The sequence below is a fragment of the Chiloscyllium plagiosum genome, unplaced genomic scaffold, assembly GCF_037043375.1.
Source record: "Chiloscyllium plagiosum isolate Xiang-an unplaced genomic scaffold, Cpla_swu_hap1 HiC_scaffold_19, whole genome shotgun sequence".
NCBI lineage: Eukaryota > Metazoa > Chordata > Chondrichthyes > Orectolobiformes > Hemiscylliidae > Chiloscyllium > Chiloscyllium plagiosum.
This window is the reverse complement of record NW_028270157.1, coordinates 7470514-7493996: the sequence shown is the minus strand read 5'-3', so window position 1 is coordinate 7493996 and position 23483 is coordinate 7470514. Positions and strand designations below refer to the sequence as shown.

Genomic DNA, 23483 nt, shown 5'->3' with positions numbered 1-23483 from the left:
CCATAGCTAGCAACATCCTGGTAAAGCTCTTCTGAACCCTCTCCAGCTTTATAATATCCCTCCTATAACTGTGTGACCAGAACTAGACACAATATTCCAGAAGAGGCCTCACTAAGTGTCCTGTAACCCCCACATAACATCCCAACTCCTAGGCTGAAAGGAATGAACAATGAATGCAAGTGTGCCAAGCCTTTTTAACCACCCTACTTATGTGTGATACAAACTTCAAAGAATTATGCACCTGAAGCCTAGACCTGTCTGGTCTACAACAATACTGAAGACCCTACCATTAATTGTATAAGCCCTACCTTTGTTGGTTGTACCAAAACACCTTGCATTCATCCAAATTGAACTCCATCTGCCATTTTCCAGCCCATTGACCCATTTGATCAAGATTCCTTTGTAATCTTAGGAAACCTTCTTCACTGTCTACTATGCCACAATCTCCTGGGGTTCAACACAAAGATGGCCTTCTTGATCTTTAAGGGACCCTACTCTCTCCAGTTACCATCTTGTTCTTAATGTACTTGTAGAATCTTCTTTGTATTATCCCTAACCTGATCTGCCAATACTTTCTCATTTCCTCTTTGCTTTTTTGATTCCTTTTTTAAGAATGCAGCTACAAACTTCATATGATTAAGAGATTCAGTTGAACCAAGTCGCCTGTATCTAAAATAAGATTTTCATTTATTCCTGACTAGAATCTCAATATTTTTATTCGTCCATTGTTCCTTAATCTTACCAGTCTTACCCTTCACTCTAACAGGAGCATTATGCCTCTGAACTCTCGTAATCACACTGTTGACAGCCTCTCACTTGTCAGACACCTGTTTACTCCAATGAACTTTTTGAAAGTTCTTTTCTCATACTATTAAAATTTGCATTACTCTAATTAAAATCTTTAACTTTTATGGAAGGATTATACTTTTCCATAACCATTTTAGAATTCTGATCGCTAGACCCAAAGTGTTCCCCCACTTGTACTTCAGTCACATGCCCTGCCTTATTGCCCAAAAGGTCTACTTTTGCTCCTTCTCCAGTAGAAACATCCAAATATTGATAAAGAAAATTTCCTTGAACACATTTGACAAATTCTTCATCATCCAAACCTCTAACATTATGGTAACCCCAGTCAATGTTTGGAAAATTAAAATCACCCATTATTACAACCTTATTATGCTTAAATATATCTGAAATATCCTGATTTGTTTCTCAGTTTTGCTCTCACTATTGCAGGGGAGGGGTTGACAGTACAATCAAGGTGATCTTTCCTTTCTTATTACTAATTTCTACCTATATATTTTCACCGAATGACTTTTCGGCAGTAATATATTCTTGAATCAAAAATGCCACACTCCTTTCTTGCCTCCTTTCCTATCTTTCCAAAAGCATCAAAAATTCAGAACATTGAGCTGCCAGTCTTGTCCATGTCTCGGCCAAATTTCTGTAATAGCCATGATGTCCCAATTCCATGTTCCTAAATATGTTTGAGTTCATCAGCCTTACCTGTAAGACCCCTTGCATTGAAATAAATGCAATTTAATTCTTCAGAGTTACTACATACTCTGACTCTCTTTTGTCTTTCTTTTCTAAGTGACTTGCGCTCAACTCTTCACATTCAGAACATTCCCCATCAATCTTTCTATTTACACTGCTACTTTGAATTCCTCCACTCCCCTTCTCTAGGGGTATAAAGTCTTCCTTAATGGAACCAATATCTCAAACATTGCAGCAAAGAGCTCAAGGAGAAATAATATCCCATGATCAAAGTAATAAGAGAATTTAATTTGTAATTTCTGTTTGCATAATTTCATTGCTGCGGCCAGGCGAAAGTCTGATCAGAGAACTTCAGACACAGAGTTGCTGGAAAGGTAGACAAAGATTTGGGAGATGACTATACATTCAAGGATGTGAGATAAAAACATTAAGCCTTAAGAAGGGGCAATGGTGTACAAAATAGAGGGGTGTCTTGAGCAGAATTGTATGAGTTTTGAAAGGAACGTGTTCAGGATGGGACCATTTCCAACATGAGCTTACATGGCAAAAAAAATCAACAGTTTAGAGGAAAGGGGGTAAAAAAAAAATAGGATGTGGGCATCTTGAAAACACTGCACTCAGAGAGGACATGAGGAAAGATGGAAGAAAAACTAGAGACAGATGTGGCTTCAGGGCTAGGACACGTACAGTCTCCGGTGATGCAGAGCAGGAGGACTGATTGTTCAGTTATTCAGTTACATTAGCACGTGACTTAAATAGATTTCCAAATGGAAGGGCTAAAATTCAATAATTTAGTATCGCAATTATACTGAACTCTAGAAATATCCAATACTTAAAGACCAGTGCTTTCTTCCTTACTTATTGGAAGTTTGTTGGTTTCCACCTTGTGCTTGCTCTTCAAGCTTCTTCAGTCCTGTAAGGAGTGCTTCTTTTGTGCAGTGTTTATCCTATTCATAAAATAAAATTCAACCATCGCTATATTACCACATGTTTATAGTTAAAACAAATAAACACGCTGCCATTTCATAAATCTTTGCAGTTACATACTTGTAAGTGAGTAATGAAGGAGAATCTCTGCCGTGGAAAATGTTCACAAGCTTCCCACATGCATGCCCCTGGATATACATCTTTCCCTCCATGCTCAGTTGCTGCGTGGTAGTATACTTGAGATGGAGATTCAAACCACCTAATATTTGACAGAAAGATATTTTAAAATGATCCAGAATTCAACTCCAATTGTACTTTACTGCTAGTTTTTCATTGGACCAGTTGTGCGCTCCGCTATTTGGTGGAAGCAGGTAAGGACCATCAATCCTGTTGTTTCAAAACAAAAAGTTTCCTCCAACAATATCTTGCTCACGCACTTCATGGTTAACATCTCATTATGTGTGTTCCTACTTTCCCCCAAAGAGACCTTGTGATACAGGCTCATCATTCCTTGAAAAGAGAATCGCAGGTAGATAGAATGGTGAAGGTGGCATTTGGTAAGCTTTCCTTTATCAGTCAGTGCATTGAGCATAGGAGTTGGGAGGTCATGTTGCAGCCGTACATGACATGGGTTAGGCCACTTTTGAATATTGCATGCAATTTGGTCTCCCTGTTATAGGAAGCATGTTACGAAACTTGAAAGGGCTCAAAAGTTAACTGGGGGCAGCTAATTGCAGGAAATCTATATCAGAGTTGTGGGAGACATTCAAAAGATGGGCCAACATGTACCTGCAAACATGAAGGGTGGGAGCAACAAGTCCAGAAAATGCTGTATGAAAAGTTATGCAGAGAGTTGGGAAAAGGAAATAAAAAAGGAAGCTTTTGGTACGCACTGAAGGTTCAAATCCCCTAAAACTATGAAAAAAGAAATTTGGAGAGCTAAGAGGGGACATTGAGTATTTTGTACCTGTATTCAATGGAGAGAAAGGGTGATGCAGGTATAGAAATGAGGGAGGATAATTTGAGACATATTTGAGTGAATTAACATTTGGGAAAAGGACATATTAGCACTTTTAGTAAGCTTGAAAGTGGATAAATCCCCAGACCCAGGTGAAATGTACTCTACGTTGTTGTGCAAACAGAGGGAGAATAGTGCAGGGGCTCTGATATTAATTGTCATATCCTCGCTGATCATAGTAATGGTGCCATTATTGGTCAGAAAGTCTACTGGGGGGAAAGATCTGAGGGACCGAATTAGTTTCTACTTGGAGGAGGCAAAGATTAATTAAGGAGAGTTAGAGTGGCTTTACAAATGGGGAGGTCATGTCTAACAAGTTTGAATTTTTAAGAAGTGGTGACTAGGTGAATAGACGAGGGTAGTGCAGTTAATGTAACTATGGACTTCAAAGACTTTGGACAAGATGCCCCAAGGCAGACTGTTCTGAAGCTATGAGCCCATGGTATCCAGGGCAATTTGGCCAAATTGTAACCAAGATTAGATTATTGACAGGAAGCAGAGAGTGACAGTCAAATGCTATTTCATTATTTGGAACCTGCACCCAGCGATTTGGCGCTGGGCCCCTGCTGGGTGTCATGTACGTTAATGCCGTAGGCATGAAATGTAAGAGGTAAAATTAATATGTCCACAGATGACATGGACATTGATTGTCTGGTTAAGAGCAAGGAGGAAACCTTTAGATTACAGGACAATATAGATGGGTTGGTCAGATGGGATAAGCGGAAAATGGTATTTCATGCTGAAAAGTGGGAAAAATGATACATTTTCGGAGGATTAACAAGACAAGGGTCATACATTGAATGGGAGGATCCTATGAAGCACACAGGACCACAGGGATCTTGGCATGCATGTCCATGGATCCTTGAAGGCAACAGGTCGGGTGGCTAAGAAAGCATATCGGATATTTGCCTTTCTTAGTCAAAGCAATGAATGCAAAAGCAAAGAGTCACAATGGAGCACTATTAGTTAGCACTGTTTATGGTTCTGGATGCCACACTACAGGAAGGATATGATTGTATCAGAGAGGGTGCAGAAGAGATTCACCACAATGCTGCTGGACTGCAGCATCTCAACTATGAAGAGGGACTAGATAGGCTGGGATTGTTTTCCCAAGAGTAAAGGTGGCTGAGGAGAATCTGATTGAGGTGTACCAAGTTCCGAAGGGCATAAACACAGTAGACTATGAGAAACCTTTCCCTTCATAGAGGTGTCAACAAGAAGGGGCTCCGTTTTAAGGTAAGGAACAGAGGTTCAGAGGAGATTTGAGGAAAGCCCTTTTCTCCCAGAGGGTTTGGTGGAATTCAGTGCCTACGAGGGTGGCAGAGCTGGAACCCTCCATTAAGAAATATTTATATAAACACTTGAAATATCAAAGCAGACAAGGCTACAAGCCAAGTGCTGGAAAACAGGATAGGAATAGATGGACATTTGATAACCAACACAGGAAGGGTTGAACGGCCTCTTTCCATGCTATTAAAAACTGTGATTCCATAGCCCAAGGTTTCTTCTATACAGTTAAAAAAAAAGCATATCCTCCTAGATAGCTACTGTGGAAGCTCCAAGGATCTATCTTTTGCCCCTTCTCTTTCTCATTGACACGCTCCCTCTCAGTGACATTGTCTAAAAACACAAGGTCAAGTTTCCATCTGTATGCTGATATCCAATTGTGTCTCACCATCACCTCTTAACTGTGATATCCACAAGTTGACATTTCCTCCAATCAAACACTGAACACCAAAGCTTCTGTCTTTCCAATCCAAAATCCATTCCCTAGCCAGTGACACTCTCTCTCTCTCTCTCTCACTCTAGTCACCTGACCACACATCACCAAGATCACCAACTCACTCTCTGCTACTGAAACCCTCCCTAGTTTTACCCCTACAGTGGAAATTTTCTCCTGGTCAGACTCTCACCTTCCACATTCCATAAAACAAAAATTATCCAAAATTGCTTCCCCCTTTCGAACACTAAATCAATTTTCCTATCTTCTGTGTTCACTGAACTCATGCTCAATTTCAAATCTGTCCAACGTAGAGGTCCTCCAAATTGCTATAAATCTTCTCTATACCTACATTCTTAAATTCTGACCTCTTCCGAATTTCCAATTTTAATTGTTCCAACATTGTCAGTCTGCCTTCAACTTGCTTGCATCCTCAGGCTCTGGAATTTCTTTTGCATGCTTCTCTATTTCCCTTTACGATGCTCTATTAAAACACTCTCTTCCCAGTGTTGTGGGGATCAGTCTCAACTTTTGTTTCTACTCCTATCAAGCACACTCGGACATTTTACTATTTCAAAGACAGCATTTGAGTGCAAGTATCTGTTGCAATGGTATTTAAATTTAAAATTAATCTTTTGTAGAAAAACATGTCTAGTTTAGGGTGTAGGTTTGCTCGCTGAGCTGTAGGTTTGATATCCAGACGTTTCATTACGTGGCTAGGTAACATCATCAGTGGTGACCTCCAAGTGAAGCGAAGCTGTTGTCTCCTGCTTTCTATTTATATCTTCATATAACTAGACAGGAAAACATGTCTAGTTTTCAAAAATATTAGATTTGAATATAATACATTTGACGGTTATAATATAAAAATTCCAATTGGATTATCATTAAAATTAGCAAACAAAATATGGTACAGAGTCAAAGTTTTAGATTACTGTAAGTAATCTAAAAAAAAAGCACAGCAGGTCAGGCAGCATCTGAGCAGCAGGAAAATCGACGTCTCGGGCATAAGCCTTTCATCAGGAATTCCTGAAGGGCTTACGCTCGAAACGTCGACTGTCCTGCTCCTCGGATGCTGCCTGACCTGCTGTGCTTTTCCAGTGCCACTTTTTGACTCTGATATCTAGCAGCTGCAGTCCTCACTTTCTCTGAAACTAAATACGGTTAAAGTTCAGCAGACAAGCAGAATTTGTGCTCTTCAAATTTACACAATTAATGTGGCTCAACTTTACACTAGCATCTTTAAAATATACAAATACCAAAATACAGACTTGCCCCTTTGATAATGGCAGTTTAACAACTGGAAGTCTTGGCTGCGTGGTAATAAAGATTTCTCTTCATAACAAGGTGATATTTAACATATTGAGAGAGAACAGTTTTGCCTGCTGCCATGAAAATAAACCTGCCTAATGATATGTGCAATTCCCTTGAAAAGAGCAGCACAAACACAGAAACAGAGACTGGGAACGGAAACAGGCCTTCAAGCTTGCCACACTATTCAATATGATTGTGGCTGATCGTCTAACACAGTACTATGTCCCTCTGTCTCCCCATACCCACTGATCACTTTAGCCCCAAGGACTACATCTAACTTCTTCTCTTGAAAACATTCAATTGTTTGGCATCATCCACTTTCTTGTGGCAGAGAATTCCAATAGTCTCACCACTCTGGGTGCAGAGTTTTCTCAAGTTCACCGTAAATGGCCTACACCATATCCTTAGACAGTGATCCCAGTTTCTCGGCTTCCTCGTCATAGAACATAGAACATTGCAGTGTAGTACAGGCCCTTCAGTCCTCGATGTTGCGCCGACCTTGGAACCAATCTGAAGCCCATTTATCCTACACTATTCCATTTTCACCCATGTTTATCCAACAACATTTAAATGCTCTTAATGCTGGCGAGGCTAATACTGTTGCAGGCAGTGCATTCCACGCTCCTACTACTCTGGAGTAAAGAAACTACATCTGACAACTATCCTATATCTATCACCCCTCAATTTAAAGCTAGGTCCCCTCGTGCTAGCCATCACCATCCAAGGAAAAAAGACTCTCACTATCCACCCTATCTAATCCTCTGACCATCTTGTATGCCTCTATGAAGTCACCTTTCAACCTTCTTCTCTAACGAAAATAGCCTCAAGTCCCTCAGCCTTTCCTCATGAGACCTTCCCTCCATACCAGGAAACATCCCAGTAAATCGCTTCTGAACCCTTTCCAAAGCTTCCACATCCTTCCTATAATGTGGTGACCAGAACTGTACACAATACTCCAAGAGCAGCCCCATACCAGAGTTTTGTACAGCTGCAGCATGATCTCATGGCTCCGAAACGCAATCCCTCGACCAAAAAAAACACACTGCCTTGTTAACAACCCTATCAACCTAGGTGGCAACCTTCAGGAATCTGTGTAAATGGACACTGAGATCTCTCTGCCTATCTACACTACCAAGAACCTTGCCATTAGCCCAATACTCCTTATTCCTGTTGCTCCTTCCAAAGTGAATCGCCTCACACTTTTCTACATTAAACTCAATTTGTCACATCTCAGCCCAGCTCTGCAGCTTATCTATGTCCCCCTGTAACCTGCAATATCCTTCAGCACTATCCACATCTCTACCGACCTTGGGTGTCATCCACAAATTTACTAACACATCCTTCTACGTTCTAATACAGTTGGTGCATAAAAACAACAAACAGAAGTGGACCCAAAACAGATCCTTGCGGTACACCACTAGTAACTGAACTCTAGGATGAACATTTTCCATCAGCCACCACCCTCTTTGTCTTCTTTCAGCTAGTCAATTTCTGATCCAAACTGCTAAATCATCCTCAATCCCATGCGTCTATATTTTGTGCAATAGCCTACCATGGGGAATCTTATCAAACACCTTACTGAAATCCATAGACATCACATCAGCTTCTTTACCTTCATCCACCTGTTTGGTCACCATTTCAAAGAACTCAATAAAGGTTTGTAAGGCACGACCTACCCTTCACAAAACCGTGTTGATTATCCCTAATCAACTTATTTCTTTGTAGATTATTCTGATCCCTTACAACCTTTTCCAACACTTTACTCACAACTGAAGGAAGGCTCACTGGTCTAAAAGTACCAGGGCTGTCTCTACTGCCCTTCTTCAGCAAAGGGACATTTGCTAACCTCCAGTCTTCTCGCACTATTCCCGTCAACAATAATAGCAAAGATCAAAACCAGAAACTCTGGAATCTCCTCCCTGATTCCCTAGAGAATCCTTGGATAAATCCCATCCAGCCAAGGAGACCTATCTATTTTCACACTTGCCAGAACTGCTAACACCTCCTCTTTGTGCACCTCAATCGAGTAGCCTGTATCTAAGTATTCTCCTCGACAACATGGTCCTTTTCTAGTATGAATACTGACAAAAATATTCATTTAGTGCTTCCTCTATCCCCTCAGACCCCACGCACATCTTCCCACTACTATCCGTGAGTGGCCCTCATCTTTCTCTAGTCATTCTTTTATTCTTGATATACCTATAGAAAGCTTTAGGGTTTTCCTTGATCCTATCTGCCAACGACTTCTCATTTCCCCTCCTGGCTCTTCTAAGCTCTCTCTTTAGGTCTTTCCTGGCTACCTTGTAACTCTCAACTGCCCTAACAGAGCCTTGGCGTCTCATCCTAACACAAGCCGCCTTCTTCCTTTTGACAAGAGCTTCAACTTCTTTAATAAACCATGGCTCCCTCACTCGACAACTTCCTCCATGCCTGACAGGTACATACTTAACAAGGACACACAGTAGCCGTTCCTTGAATAAGCTCCACATTTCAATTGTGTCTATCCTCTGCAGTATCCTTCCCCATCCTATGCATCTTAAATCTTGCCTAAATCGCATCATAATTGCTTTTCCCCCCCATCAATAACTCTTGCACAGCATTATATACCTATCCTTTTCCATCGCTAAAGTAAATATAACTGAATTCTGGTCACTACCACCAAAGTGCTCACCTATCTCTAAATCTAACACCTGTCCTGATTCATTACCTAATACCAAATCCAATGTGGCCACGCCCCTTGTTGGCTTGTCAACACACACTGTCAGGAAGCCCTCCTGCACACAATGGACAAAAGCTGACCCATCTAAAGTACTCAAACTATAATATTTCCAGTCAATATTTGAAAAGTTAAAAGACACCCATAACATCTACCCTGTTACTCTCACTCCTGTCCAGAATTATCTTTGCTATCCTTTCCTTTACATCTTTGGAACTATTTAGAAGCCGATACAAAACTCCCAATAGGGTGACCTCTCCTTTCCTGTTTCTAACCTCAGCCAATACTACCTCAGTACACGTGTCCTCAAACATCCTTTCTGATACTGCAACACTGTCCTCGACTAACAATGCCACACCTCCCTCTCTTTTACCATCTTCTCTGTTCTTACTGAAACAGATCAAATCCAGAACCTGCAGAGGCCATTCCTGTCCCTGTTGGATCCATGTCTCCAAAATGCTCACAACATCCAAGTCCCAGGTACCAACCAAAGTTCACCCACCTTATTCTGGATGCTCCTGCGTTGAAGTAGACACACTTCAAACCACCATCCTGCTTGCCAGTGAACTCTTGCGACCTTGAAACCACATTTCTGACCTCATTACTCTCAACTTCCTGAATACAGGAACTACAATTTAGGTTCCCATCCCCCTGATGAATTAGTTTAAATCTTCCCGAGTAGCATTACCAAATTTCGCTCCCAGGATATTGGTTCAGGTGGAGTTCTGAGCATCCTTTCTGCATTTACTCTGTCTAGTCCTGTTAGAATTTTTCAAGTTTTTGAGACTGCCTGCCCACTCTCATCCTTCTAAACTCTAGTGAATACATTCATAACCAAATCTCTTCTCTCTTGATAAGTCAATCCTGCTATCCCAGATCTCAGTCTGGTAAACCTTTGTTGCACTCCCACCACAGCCAGAACATCCTTCCTCAGATGTCACAATATGCAAATGGTACAAGTTCCTGTTCAGACAAAACAGGATCCTACTGTTAATAGCTGAAAATGTGTTGCTGGAACAGCGCAGCAGGTCAGGCAGCATCCAGGGAACAGGAGAATCGACGTTTCGGGCATAAGCCCTTTTTCAGGCTTATGCCCGAAACGTCGATTCTCCTGTTCCCTGGATGCTGCCTGACCTGCTGCGCTGTTCCAGCAACACATTTTCAGCTCTGATCTCCAGCATCTGCAGACCTCACTTTCTCCTCCTACTGTTAATAGCCAAGGTTCAGCTTTCCTTTGATTATACATTGAGCAGTTCAAACACATGCTTTAGCAAAAGGCAATTAGATTACTTTACTAGAGTACCCAAACTTCCAAGTGTGACTTTGTGCAGAATCAACTGAACAGAAATATTAGTGAAGACTTGAATTACATTGGGAAACGCAAAGTGGTGAAAACAAAATTGCTAAGCATTCATAGCAACCCAACTGGTGGTACCAGGACACAGATTTCTTCCTAAACTGTCCAAAAAGTAGGGATAAAAAAAATCAATGACAAATCACCTCAGACTGAGAACTGCAAAACCTCATGAGCAGACTAGACTAGCCACTCCACTGTGTGTGTCAAACAGAGTGACTTAACAAAGAGTGGATCAAAAGCAGTTTTAAATAAAAACCAAAAGATACAGGAAGTCAGTATGGCATGCCTGAGAAACCACATCCAATACATGTCTAACTTTTTCAGATCCATGGGTTAATCAGCAAAATAAAAATTAAGATTCACCTTCTGCATGCTTGCCACAGGCACATGAAATTCTGTCCAGGTTTTCTTGTCAGCTCGCCGTGTTGGTGCAACGTTTGAACTTGATGTTGAAGAGATTGAGAATTGATCTGCTGCGTTGCTGGTGGTGGTGCTAAAGGTGGGGACTGCAGGAATATTCACCATATGTAAATCAATCAAAATACTGCTCAGGTAAAATAACTGAAAAATATTTATATACTTGCAAATTAAACTGAGATATGAAGTATCATTAGTTCCAATCAAGGTTGAATAAGACATTCTGATCTAAAATGACCAAATGTTTTTTGCACCTTGAAAATTTAAGAATGCAGGATTAAAACGCTGTAATGGAGTTTAAAGGCCAGATTTTGCTGGAGTGGGATATTTTGTGGTTTCAGATAATTTAGGTTAGACAATAAGACACAGGACCAGAAATTAGGCCATTCAGCCCATGGAGTCTGCTCTGCCATTCAATCATGGTTGATAGATTTCTCAAACCCATTCTCTCACTTTCTCTCTGTAACCCTTGATCCTCTTGATATTCAAGAACCTATTTACCTCAGTCTTAAATATATGCAAGGCTGGCCTCCACAGCCTTCTGTGGCAATGAACTCCATAGATTCACCACAGTCTGGCTGAAGAGGTTTCTCCTTATCTCCATTCTAAAAGGTCTTCCCTTTATTCGAAGGCTGTGCCTCAGGCCCTAGTCTCTACCACCAGTGGAAACATCCACTCTGTCCAGGCCGTTCAGTATTCTGTAATGTTTAATGGATCCTCTCTCATCCTTCTCAACTCCAAGTATAGACCCAGAGTCTTCAAACATTCCTCATCTGTAAAGCTTTTACTTCCTGGGACCATTCTAGTGAGCCTCCTTTGAACATGCTCCAAAGCCAATACATCCTTCCTGAGATATGGGGCCCAAACCTGCAAAGAATCCTCCAAATGTGGTCTGACCAGAGCCTTATAGAGCCTCAGAAGTACATTCCTGCTTTTACATTCAACTCCTCAAAATAAATGCCATCATTGCATTTGCCTTCCTAACTACTGACTCAACCTGCAAGTTTACCTTGAGAGAATCCTGGACTAGAACTCCCAAATCTCTTTGCACTTCAGACTTCTGAATTTTCTCCCTGCCTCTATTCTTCTTTTGGAGCTACTCGTTTTTGGAGCAACGACCTCATGAAGGAGCAGCACTCCGAAAGCTAGAGCTTCCAAATAAACCAGTTGGACTATAACCTGGTGTAGTGAGATTTTTAACTCTGAAGAGACTGAAAGTTGATTTGATGGGTCGCTACTGGTGGTGCTGACAATACTATATAAAGACAAGATTGCAGCAATAATCGTTATGCATAAATAATATTGGATGAGATTTGTTAAGAAAATAGTTTTTCAATAACAACTGCACCAAACTTCACCAATTGTGAAGAGCTTGTTTAAATCACCTCGACTTTCTAATCTCAAGGCAAAGTCACATTTATGCAACCTGTGTACCCAACCTTACTGTGGAAGTGTCAGCATTTTCTAGTGAATCTGCACAGAATCCCCTCTAAGATCAACAAGCCCTTGCTGAGATAGAGCCCAAAAGTGAATGCAATTCTCCAGAGTGAGAGTCTGTTCAAAGCACTGAACAAGTGAACTTGTATTCTAGACTTTTTGATAAAAGGAAAATATACCCATTAACTATTTGATTATTTTGCATTGCAATACCTATGACCAGTGACAAGGAATTCCTCAGTGGACAATTATGTTCATTAGCAAGTGATTAACAATGGCAATCTGCACACTAGCTTTTACTGATTTATAAATCTACGCACTAAAATCTTTCTCCAAGCTTTTGCTATTAAGAGAACATGCTGATTTCATTTCTTTGGATCCATCATACCTCTTAATATTTAACTTGACCAGTCAGTTTTGTTTTATTTGCCTACTTTCTGTTTAAGTGTTTTGAAGGAAGCAGCATGTTACTGTAGCCCTGACTAGAAAATACCCCTCCTTTATCCAAGTCGTCAACATGCATGCTGACAAATGGAGATCTTTGCACAGATCCGCAGTAAATACCACTTGTCAATATCGTTTATCCCTAGTCTATGAAAAGTTGAGAAATTGGAATTTTAATTCTGCTCTAATTTTTGCTAATAACCTTATCTTACAGGATGCCTTCTGGAAGCCCAAATTCTTACAGATGCCATCCTTGCCCATGATGTGACTGACCTTAAGTATTCAATTAGTCAGACTTGATCTATTGTTTAGACATCCACATTGATCAGCATAGACTTGTTCAAGTGTTCAGTTCACTCTGTCCCTGATAATTTATTACTGAAACCCCAAAAGTGACATTACACAAGAGAGTATTTTCATAAATGTGTGACAACACATCACAATTCCTAGACATTAGTTCACACCACAGTTTCTGGTGCTTAAAAATAACTAGAAGACACAGCAATCTTAAAAGCTGCTGCAATTAAACTATGTTTGTGAAATCTGTAAATCTTTAGAACAGTCAAAATTAATTGTACTGAAATAACAAATCAGCTAAATGCAGATTAGAAATTAACAAATGGAAGAATATAATATATACATTGGAGGCTGGATTTCACAGGAAGCAACAAAATCGAGAGATCTCTGATATGGGTTTCCCCATTCCTGACGTTAGTTGGAATCTGGTGTCAGGGGCATCGCCAGGCAGCCAGCAAGGCGGTCACCAAGTTGGATAAGCTACCAAATACACAGTAATCTCTCTTCAGACAGAGAACCAGGAAGTAAAATTGCACCAATCTTCAGTATTAAATTAAGATTTTATAGAAAGCAAAATTATTAGAACATACATGGAATTAAAGTAGATGTTGAAATATAAACTAAACTTTAAAACAATTTAAGAATGTGAATGTGTTTCAACATAAACAAATGAGGTTGTTTTGCAGAAATTACAAGTTAAGCATGTTGTTAAAAAGTTACACCTCATTCAAGTACATATACAGCACCACAAAGAACACATCCAAAAAGCACAACAACTACTTGCAGATATCAACACCTACCAAATGAAGGAATTTGACCCCACACCACAACTCACCAATAGGATAAATAACACACTAAGGAATCTACAAAAAAAACGGACAGATAACCAGAGCTGACCTACAAAGAATGAAACCGGAAAGCAACAACACCCCCAAATTCTATGGATTACCTAAAGTACACAAATCAGACATCCCACTCAGACCCATAGTATCACTGCCAGGGACACCATCATACAAACTGGCCAAAGAACTACAACAGAAACTGAAACACCTGGTCAGCGGATCCAAACATTCTATACAATCAACACAGGAATTCTTGGACATCATCAGAAATATACACATAGACAAAGAAGAAACCATTATATCATTCGACGTGACGGCATTGTTCACTTCGATTGACAAAACCCTAGCCTGAGAAACAATAGCCAACCTACTGGACATACAGAACAGAAAACAGGACGCTGAACCTATCAACAAAGACGGCATACTTAAACTACTAGACTTGTGCCTCACAACACACTTCACATTCAACAACCAGATATACGAACAAATCAACGGAACACCCATGGGATCACCAATCTCGGGACTCATAGCAGAGGCAGTTATGCAAAGGTTAGAACAAACAGTCCTACCACAAATTCAACCCAAACTCTGGGTCAGATATGTCGATGACACGTTCGTAATCATTAAAAACACGGAAATAGAAAAAACACACCGGATCATCAACGCCACACTCACAGGAATCCGATTCACGAGAGAAGAAGAAAAGGATAGCCAACTCCCATTCCTAGACGTGATGGTACAGAGAACACCGAATGGAGAATTCACTACAAGGGTATACAGGAAAGCCACACACACAGACCAAGTCCTAAACTATGAAAGTAACCACCCCAACACACACAAACGAAGCTGCATCAGGACACTATTCAAAAGGGCCACAACACACTGCAGTACACCAGAACTGCAAAAAGAAGAAGAGGAACACCTATACAAGGTATTCGCCAAAAACGGATACCCGCGCAACTTCATCAACAGATGCCGAAGAGAAAGACAATGGAACGAGGACATACCACAACCAAAAGGACTAGCCATACATCAGGAGCATCTTGGAACTGACAGCCAGACTACTGCGACCACTAGGACTCATAACGGCACACAAACCAACAGTCACACTCAGACAACAACTCACCAGAACGAATGACCCGATACCCAACATGAGCAAAACTAATGTAGTGTACAAAATACCATGCAAGGACTGCACAAAACACTATATAGGACAAACAGGAAGACAGCTAACTATCCGCATACGTGAACATCAACTAGCCACGAAACGACACGACCAGCTATCCCTAGTAGCCACACACGCAGACAACAAGCAACATGAATTCGACTGGGACAACACTACTATCATAGGGCAAGCCAGACAGAGAACAGCCAGGGAATTCCTAGAGGCATGGCATTCATCCACAAACTCCATCAACAAACACATCGACCTGGACCCAATATACCAACCACTACAGCGGACAGCTGAAACTGACAACCGGATGCGGCAGGGACAGACCACTATAAACACCGGAGGAAACATCAAAGAAGCGCTTCGCAGGAGGCTCCCAAGCACTGATGATGTCGCCTAGCCAGGGGACGAAACGTTTGCAACAAAAACTTCCAGCTCGGCAAACAGAACCACAGCAACGAGCACCCGAGCTACAAATCTTCGCATAAACTTTGAACAAAGAACACAAAAGTGCAACTTCTCAGCAACTGAATGATTTCCATCAGGTTAGAGTGAGGGAACTTGCACAGCATCCAATGGGCACAAAATATAATCACTGGTAGCAACAAATTTAACTGAACACATACAGACTCCAGATGCTGCTGTCAGTTTCAGAGAAATGACAACAGCAAATGCCAACAGCTTCAATCATTATTATCAGAACATTTGGGACTTCTTTGCTGCAGAGTAGCGGAGCAAAACACAATGAAATGCATTGGTTTCTTGAATTTAACTATAATCTTTTGTGAGAAAATAGCATTAAGACCACACAGATTTGATGATGTCAATATTTTAGAAGACCTGAGGTAGGAAGGTGACTTAACAAGCAGCAGTAGGAGACATGCAAAATAATTTACATTGATAACAATTTTGAAAGTTCTGGATTAAATTATATTGACACATGGCACTTCAGATCTTGGATAACTTTCCAACAATTCCACTAAATCCATCCAAATATCTCCTGTTAACTCTTGTACAAGCATTCATTTCAGATTTTGAACATAAACAAGGTAATTAAATCTGGCACAGCAAAAGACCAAAAATTAGAATAAGTTCTAATAGTAGAAATCAGTGGAATCACAGTATGAAATCAAGAACATGGAGTGGAAGACTGTCATTATGTTATTTTCTGACCACCATAATCACCTTTTTAGGCTGAAGTTATTTAACACACTACCAAAAAAACCCTGAATTTTTACTAGCATTTATTATTGCTAACTATCTACGTTCTTTTAAATTGTATGGCAGACAATAATTTTCCACTTGTTTAATAGTCTGAAAATGTGACAAATTAATGTTAGCATAAAAACAACCAAACTGTAAACTATACAAACATCTGATTCTGAAGTATCAGTATCAAATGGAAATTTTACATGGAACAGCAAACAATTTAAAAGTACAAGTTTCTGCAAGTGGCAAGCAAAACAGAAGTGATCTACAATATGTAATAACTTGCTTACCTGATTAACCATGCCCTGTGAAATAACAGGCAAATGCTGATTTTGCTGTGACACATTATCCATTGTTACTTTGGCTATTGTACTGGAATCAGATCCTACTGGCACAGCCACCATTGTTGAACTGCAGCCAGCATTATTGGGATCGCTGATGGTAACAATCCTTACTCCCACTTTATTTGGTATTCCTGATGTATTATCTTTGCAATCAGCTGGCCTTTTTAAAAGTTGACAATCAGTTGAACCATTGGTTGTTGGAGTCTGATATAGTTGAACTGAATGTACAGCTACAGGCCCAGGTTGGTGCAGAACTGGTGGGCAATGCACCTGGGGAGCATGAGGAAGCAAAGACTGCACAGAAACAGCTGAAGTTGAGCACTGAAGCGGGGGCACCGCTGAACAAATGCCAGCTGTCATAGGTCCATTGGATAATCCTGAGTGTGTGTCACTAATTTGCTGGTCAACAGAGCTTGAAATGACTGTACCGTTAGCACTAGAATTTCCTACTGAAACAGGTCCATTGTGCACTTTGGTCAACTGACCACTTTTGGCAGTGTTTTGCTGATTACAATCCATTTTGCACCATTGCTCCTTTGCAGCAAAATCGCCATTTTCCACATGGTTGGAAGCTCTATGATTCGGAATGCTTTTGCTCAAGTGTGAACCATCTCCTTTTTCAAAATCACAGATCCCATTAACCATAGGCATTTTCAAAAGATCTTTCTTAATTTCCTGCACTCCTGCATACTCTACATTCAGCTTCCCATTAGTTACATTTTGACTTACTCCTGTCAAAGGTCCGTTTGAGGCCATTGTGCACTGGATGGGCTCAGACTGAACATTCCCTGAGTTGGATGGAGGTAGATGCGGATTATCATGTTTTTTCCCATTTACAAGTTTTGTTGCCTGCATTTTGCTTTCCTTTAACTCACCATTGGATGTAGCAGTCCCACTCTCTGAACAGGAAGGATTTTCCATAATTTCAATTTTACGTTCATGCAGATGTAAATCTGTTGTATCTTTTGCTTCTTCCTCCTTCTGACAAATAATTTTGTCACCTGTGAATGCAATCCCAGATTCTGAGCTTTTTATCTGTTCACTCTGCGGTGTCAACGTAGGTGGAGATGTTTGCACTTGGAGACCAACTCCTGTATGTGATGCACTGACAGCAATTCCTGCAGGTGCAATAATCTGTGTTCCGCTGCCATGATTCCCAGCTGCAGCAGTGAAGGTGGTATTTGGCACAACAGTAATAGTAACTTGGTTGCCGGTTGTTCCCTGGAGAAGAGCAGTAGTGTTACTAGCAGAGATCAATTGACCGGGTAAAATCTGCATATGAGGGATGGGCACTGTCTGCACTGATCCCTGTGAATGGATGGGACCTTGAACAAGCTGCACATTTTGGTGGCCAACAACCAATTGTTGACTTTGGGTTTGAACTCCAAAATTATTTGCCTGATTAGGAGTTACTTGGTAGACCACCTGAGGACTAGGAGCTCTGGTATTAGAAGGGAGAGGCATTTGAGGAGCAGGCAATATGAGTTTACCACCTGGAGTAGGAGGACCTCTTTTGGGAAGAAGTAATTGTTTTATTAAACTGGACTCCCCAGAGGGAGGCTGACTAACTGCAGTAGTGGCCTGCTGGGACTGAATCTGCACCTGGAACTGCTTTTGAGGATGCTGTTGTTGCTGCTGCTGCCGTTTCACAGATAGCATCTTACTCACTGTTTGAGGCCCCTGTATTTGAGGGGTGGATGGTTGAGTAACTAAGCCCACTTGTACCTGTGCATTGTTGACAGGTACAGAGGATGGCGAGGTCGAAGGGGTCATATTTGCCTTTCCAGCCAAATGAAGAGTTTGGCTGGCTTGAATAGTAGCTGGATTTGTTAACAATATCTGATGAATGGCAGGGGCAAAGCTCTGCCCCTGTTGAGCTGGCTGACTAACAATCACATGTACACTCTGCTGGGGTTGCTGTTGTATTATGGTAGACTGAACTTGCTGTGGTGGCATTCCTGCTGGTTTTGGTGCTATATTCTGGAAACTCATCCTAGGAGTTGGAGGGCTTTGAACACCAGCGATTGCAACTACTTGACCTGGTGAGACTTGAAAATTTTGCACGGCAGCACCAGATACAATGGGACTTGAAGTAGAGGAATAGTGCTGCGGTGCCAAAAGAACTGTGTCTTGCTGACTGGTTGTTTTTGGCTGGTGACGTGGTGTCTGTACAGAGTGCAATACTGCACCCGATAACAGCTGTCCTTGGGAAACAGTGACAGTGGCTGCTGGTGTACTTTGAACTCTGCCAATTGCTGCATGGGTATGAGAAGCAGCCTGCTGTAATACAGTAACCGTTGTTGCTGCAGAGGTATTCACCTGATTAGAAGATACAGCTGGCATGGAGAGCTGGTGACCAGGAAGCTGCTGTTGAAAGACCTGTGGATGGTGAAGCATTTGCTGAGAAGATGTGATTTTAACTGATGACTGTGTTGTTGTGGTGGCGTGATTTTGGATCACTGTTCCAGGCGGTATGTTGGTTCCGGTTAATGAATATGGAACTGTAACTCCAGAATGAGTGCTAAATGTTGGAGACTGGACAACTGTACACTTTACTGTCTCACTCGTAATTGGAGTTCTGCTTTGTACAAAAGTCGCTGCAGTATTTTGGTGTGGTTGTGCCAAGCTAGTTTGATCTTGTGATGACTTGGTAACATTGTGAGTTGGAATACTTTGTTGAAATGTGTAGATCATTGGAGATCCTGGCTGATTAGCACAAAGGTTTCCTGCAGGTATCCTTTGAAAGTGACTTACCATTGCCTGTCCTGAAATAAAGAAGAGAATCACAATACAATTGTGGTCCTTGTAGCTGTCTAAAATTTCAATAGATGACCATTCATGGTAAACTGCATTATGTTCAAGAAATACAATTTCCTCATTCCCAGTATATATTAAACACTCAATCATGGAATAGAAATTCACAGACAAGTCGCATACTTTCTACAGTCACAAGTCATGTGAACTTCACCATTCACCACTCACACATTAATTAGTTCCTAAATAACTATGCAAAATCACATGCTAAATATATGGAGGATAAATACCATCTCATACATGACCATAGATTTTATCAATACTTTCAATGAAGTGTAGAGATGATGAATTAGACAATTATATTAAAGAATTCATGATGCCCACAAAATACTATTTTAACATCTTATGATAGCTACAAAATCAAAACATATTAATATTATTTCTTCTTGAACATGAAAGTTCTTAGAATTTTCTTAGAATGGATTTTCTTAGAAAACTTACATGCAGATCCACTCAATGATAAATGCACATTATTTTCCACTTACACTCCAATGCACCCTAATCCAAATCCCATAAGGATTTACTGTATTGACAAAATGTCTAAACCTTTAGAACAACATGTCTGTCAAAAAGAAACTTGAAAGATTTGTTACAATGAATCCTGTACAAGGCAAGACAACCATAGAAATTAGCTTGTTCCTTTAAGACACAATCTGCAAAGAGTCTGTAGACTTAACACAAACAGACTGATATAAGATGTTTTTAGTAACCAGATAGGCAAAAGATGTCTGCAGAATTTTGCACTGTAATACTTCTTCTGGATGTTCCAAAGAAGTTGGCTGCTCTGGTTTTTTTTGTTCCAGAAGGTATTCAACTACAAGCAGAATCTATGACTCAAGAGTGCAGGCACTGGCACTCCCTATAAAACTGGTCAGGCATTTCAGCTGGTAGAAGTATTTTTCACCTGAATCACAATCTGGGCAACTAGTTTATTTTGAAAGACATATTATTGCCTAATACTATCTTGTCTGTCACAACAGCCCACACGGGAAATAAACTGATAAAATGGTGTCTGGAAAATCTGCAGAGGGCTCAATGTTTTGTCAATTAAGGCATTCAAATATAGACAACTTGACTACTGAAAGCAAATCCATCTTATGGGTCTAATACGAGTTTGACTGCAAGAGCATCCAGAGCTTCTCAGGAACCCTAAATCCTTCAAGTTTACACAGGTGTGCTCTAATTACTACTATGCGTTGCTTATAGGAGGGATTTTTTTTTAAATGCAGCCATGTTTAACATCTCTGATCATAATTCAATAAAGATCCCCTGGAATTTCACACATGAATGCAAGGCAAGATTCATACTTAGGTGTAATGTCATACACGGTATAAAAGCCTGTTAAAATTCACACATGGAGCCCAGATATTCAGGTGGCACATCAGAGGACAATTGCCAGCTGTGAATCCATCATCTGGTCTCAAAGTGTTCAGACTAAAGAAGAAAATTGAAAGAAAAAAAATTCATTTCCTCATGGTTATGTCCATTGGTTAGTCCTGCCAATCTGGGAACAAGTCCGATTGTTGTACTCCCCCATGGCAATAATAGCTTTCCTAAGATAAGGACACTAAAACTACACAAAAGCTCTGGATGTAGGTTTGCTCACTGAGCTGGAAGGTTTTCTTTTCAGACGTTTCGTCACCATACCAGGTAACATCTTCAGTGAGCCTCCAAATGAAGCAGTGGTGGTGTAGCCTGCTTTCTATTTATATGTTTGGGTTTCTTTGGGTTGGTGATATAATTTCCTGTGGTGACATCCTTTTCTATGGTGTTGTCATTTCCTGTTCTTTTTTTGGGGGTGGTAAATGGGATCCAAGCCAATGTGTTTGTTGATAGAGTTCCAGTTGGAATGCCATGGTATTCATTTTGTAAATGAAACACCTTGCAAGAACTGTAACAAACACTACATTGGACAAACAGGCAGAAAACTAGCCACCAGGATACAAAAACATCAATTAGCCACAAAAAGACATGACCGACTCTCACTAATATTCTTACATATGGATGAGGAAGGACACCACTTTGACAGGGACAACACATCCATCATAGGACAAGCCAAACAGACATGCACGAGAATTCCTAGAAGCATGGCATTCCAACTGGAACTATCAACAAACACATTGATTTAGACGCAATTTACCACCACCCAAGAAAAAGAACAGGAAATGACGTCACTATAGAAAATGATGTACCACAGGAAATTACATCACCAACCCAAGGAAAGCCAAACATAAATAGAAAGCAGGCTACACCATCAGTGCTTCATTCGGAGACTCACTGAAGAGATTACCGAGTGTAGTGACGAAATGTCTGAAATCAAATCTTCCAGCTGTGAGTAAACCTACATCCAGAACCTCAACCCAAGCTACAAATCTTCTCAAAGCTCATTAACTACACAACAGTAGTCCAGATGCAGTCTGACTAAGCTCCTAAAGAATAAAAGCAACATCTCAGTACTCTTAAAATCAAATCATCTTGCAATAAGGGTTACCATTCAATCGTCATTCCGAATGGCATGTAGGTGTTGTTGACTGACCTTCTAAGAAATTTTGCATCTTGACAGAATTTATTGTTGCTATAAGCCAGTTAACAGTTCTTTAAAGACGAGCCACAGATTGGTGCAACATTGAGGGCCAAAGGACCTGTACTGCATTGTAATGTTCTATGTTCTATTGCCTGTGTACAATCATACCTTTTAATGTATTTTCCCAATCCACCTCAGCCAACTTGTACTTGATGCTTTCATAATTTCCCTTTTTACAAATTTAACACCCTTAATTCAGATTGAACCACCTCATTTTCAAACAATGTAAAATTCGATCATACTGTAGACATTAATCCTAAAAAGGTGCTTCTACAACAAGATTAATTAGATTTTTCTCATAGCATAATACTAGATCCAAAATAGTCCTGTAGTTTGTTCTTCAAAATGATCTCTCGAATACCATCTCAAAGACACTCCAGTCTATGTACAAATTAAAGGCACTCATGATTACCGTTTTGTTTAAGCTACAATCTTCTCATCTCTTGATTTATCCCAGGCCTCATACCACCACTACCATTTGGTAGCCTATTATTTGGGTGACCTAACAAATGCTGGTCCTTGCTGCTTCTCAGTTTCACCCAAACAGATTCCACATTTTTTCACCCATTCTGAGATCCTCCTTTACTTTGTATTGATCTCATCTCATTATCAGCACAATTTTACCTCCTTTTCATCTGTCCTTCCTAAACAAAGAATCTCTTGGAATATTCAATTCTCAACCCTTGTCACCATGCAACCATGATTATGTAGTGGTAACTATCTCATAACCATTTACCTCTATTGTACCTTGAAATCATTTACCTTATTGCAAGTGTTGTGTGCGTTCAAGCAAAGTGCCCTTAATTTTATCTTTTTTACATCATTTTCTCTTTCAAGGCATACTCTATGTTTAGTTTTGTTTGTCCTATCTTCTAGTCTCTCTCAGACTTTCTACACCTTGTTGCCAGCTTAACTCCCTTCTAATCTGAGTTACCCCTCAAGTTCCCATCCCATGGCAAGCTAGTTTAAACCAATCCCAACATGATCAGTAAATCTCCCTGCAAGGGCATCAGTCCCAGTCCTGTTAAAACATAATCTGCCCTAGCTCGTACAGGTCCAATTTGCCCCAGTTCCTCTTACACTGCAAGACTGATTTTCTTAGTCTGCAGAGTAATCATTCATACCCTCTCTGCATGTACGCTTCTAATCTGCAGTGTGACCACCTTTCTAAGAAATCTATATGTATATATTGCAGATGCACAGCAGTGACTCCACCTCGAGTTCTAAAATCCAGGGCTCAAAATTATGTCGCCAGTCATATTCTCCAGATTAGTTTGTCTGGGTCACATGTTATGTTTTAACAAGACTAGGACTGATACCCTCACAGGGAGATTTACTGGTCCGGTTAGGGTTGGTTTAAATTGACTTGTCAAGG

At 40.5% G+C, this 23483-nt stretch overlaps 1 protein-coding gene across 4 annotated transcripts in view; it reads right to left on the bottom strand.

Annotated features, from left to right (window-relative positions):
• Positions 1-23483, bottom strand: part of arid2 (AT-rich interaction domain 2) — a 132705-nt gene that overhangs the window by 6609 nt on the left and 102613 nt on the right. For all 4 annotated transcript variants that reach the window (XM_087997007.1, XM_087997006.1, XM_043708678.2 and 1 more), the window contains 4 exons: positions 16657-19475; positions 10913-11055; positions 2545-2683; positions 2356-2444 (listed from right to left, as the gene is read on the bottom strand). In XM_087997007.1, coding sequence (XP_087853133.1) covers positions 2356-2444; positions 2545-2683; positions 10913-11055; positions 16657-19475 — 3190 coding nt within the window. The remainder of the gene's footprint in view (positions 1-2355; positions 2445-2544; positions 2684-10912; positions 11056-16656; positions 19476-23483) is intronic.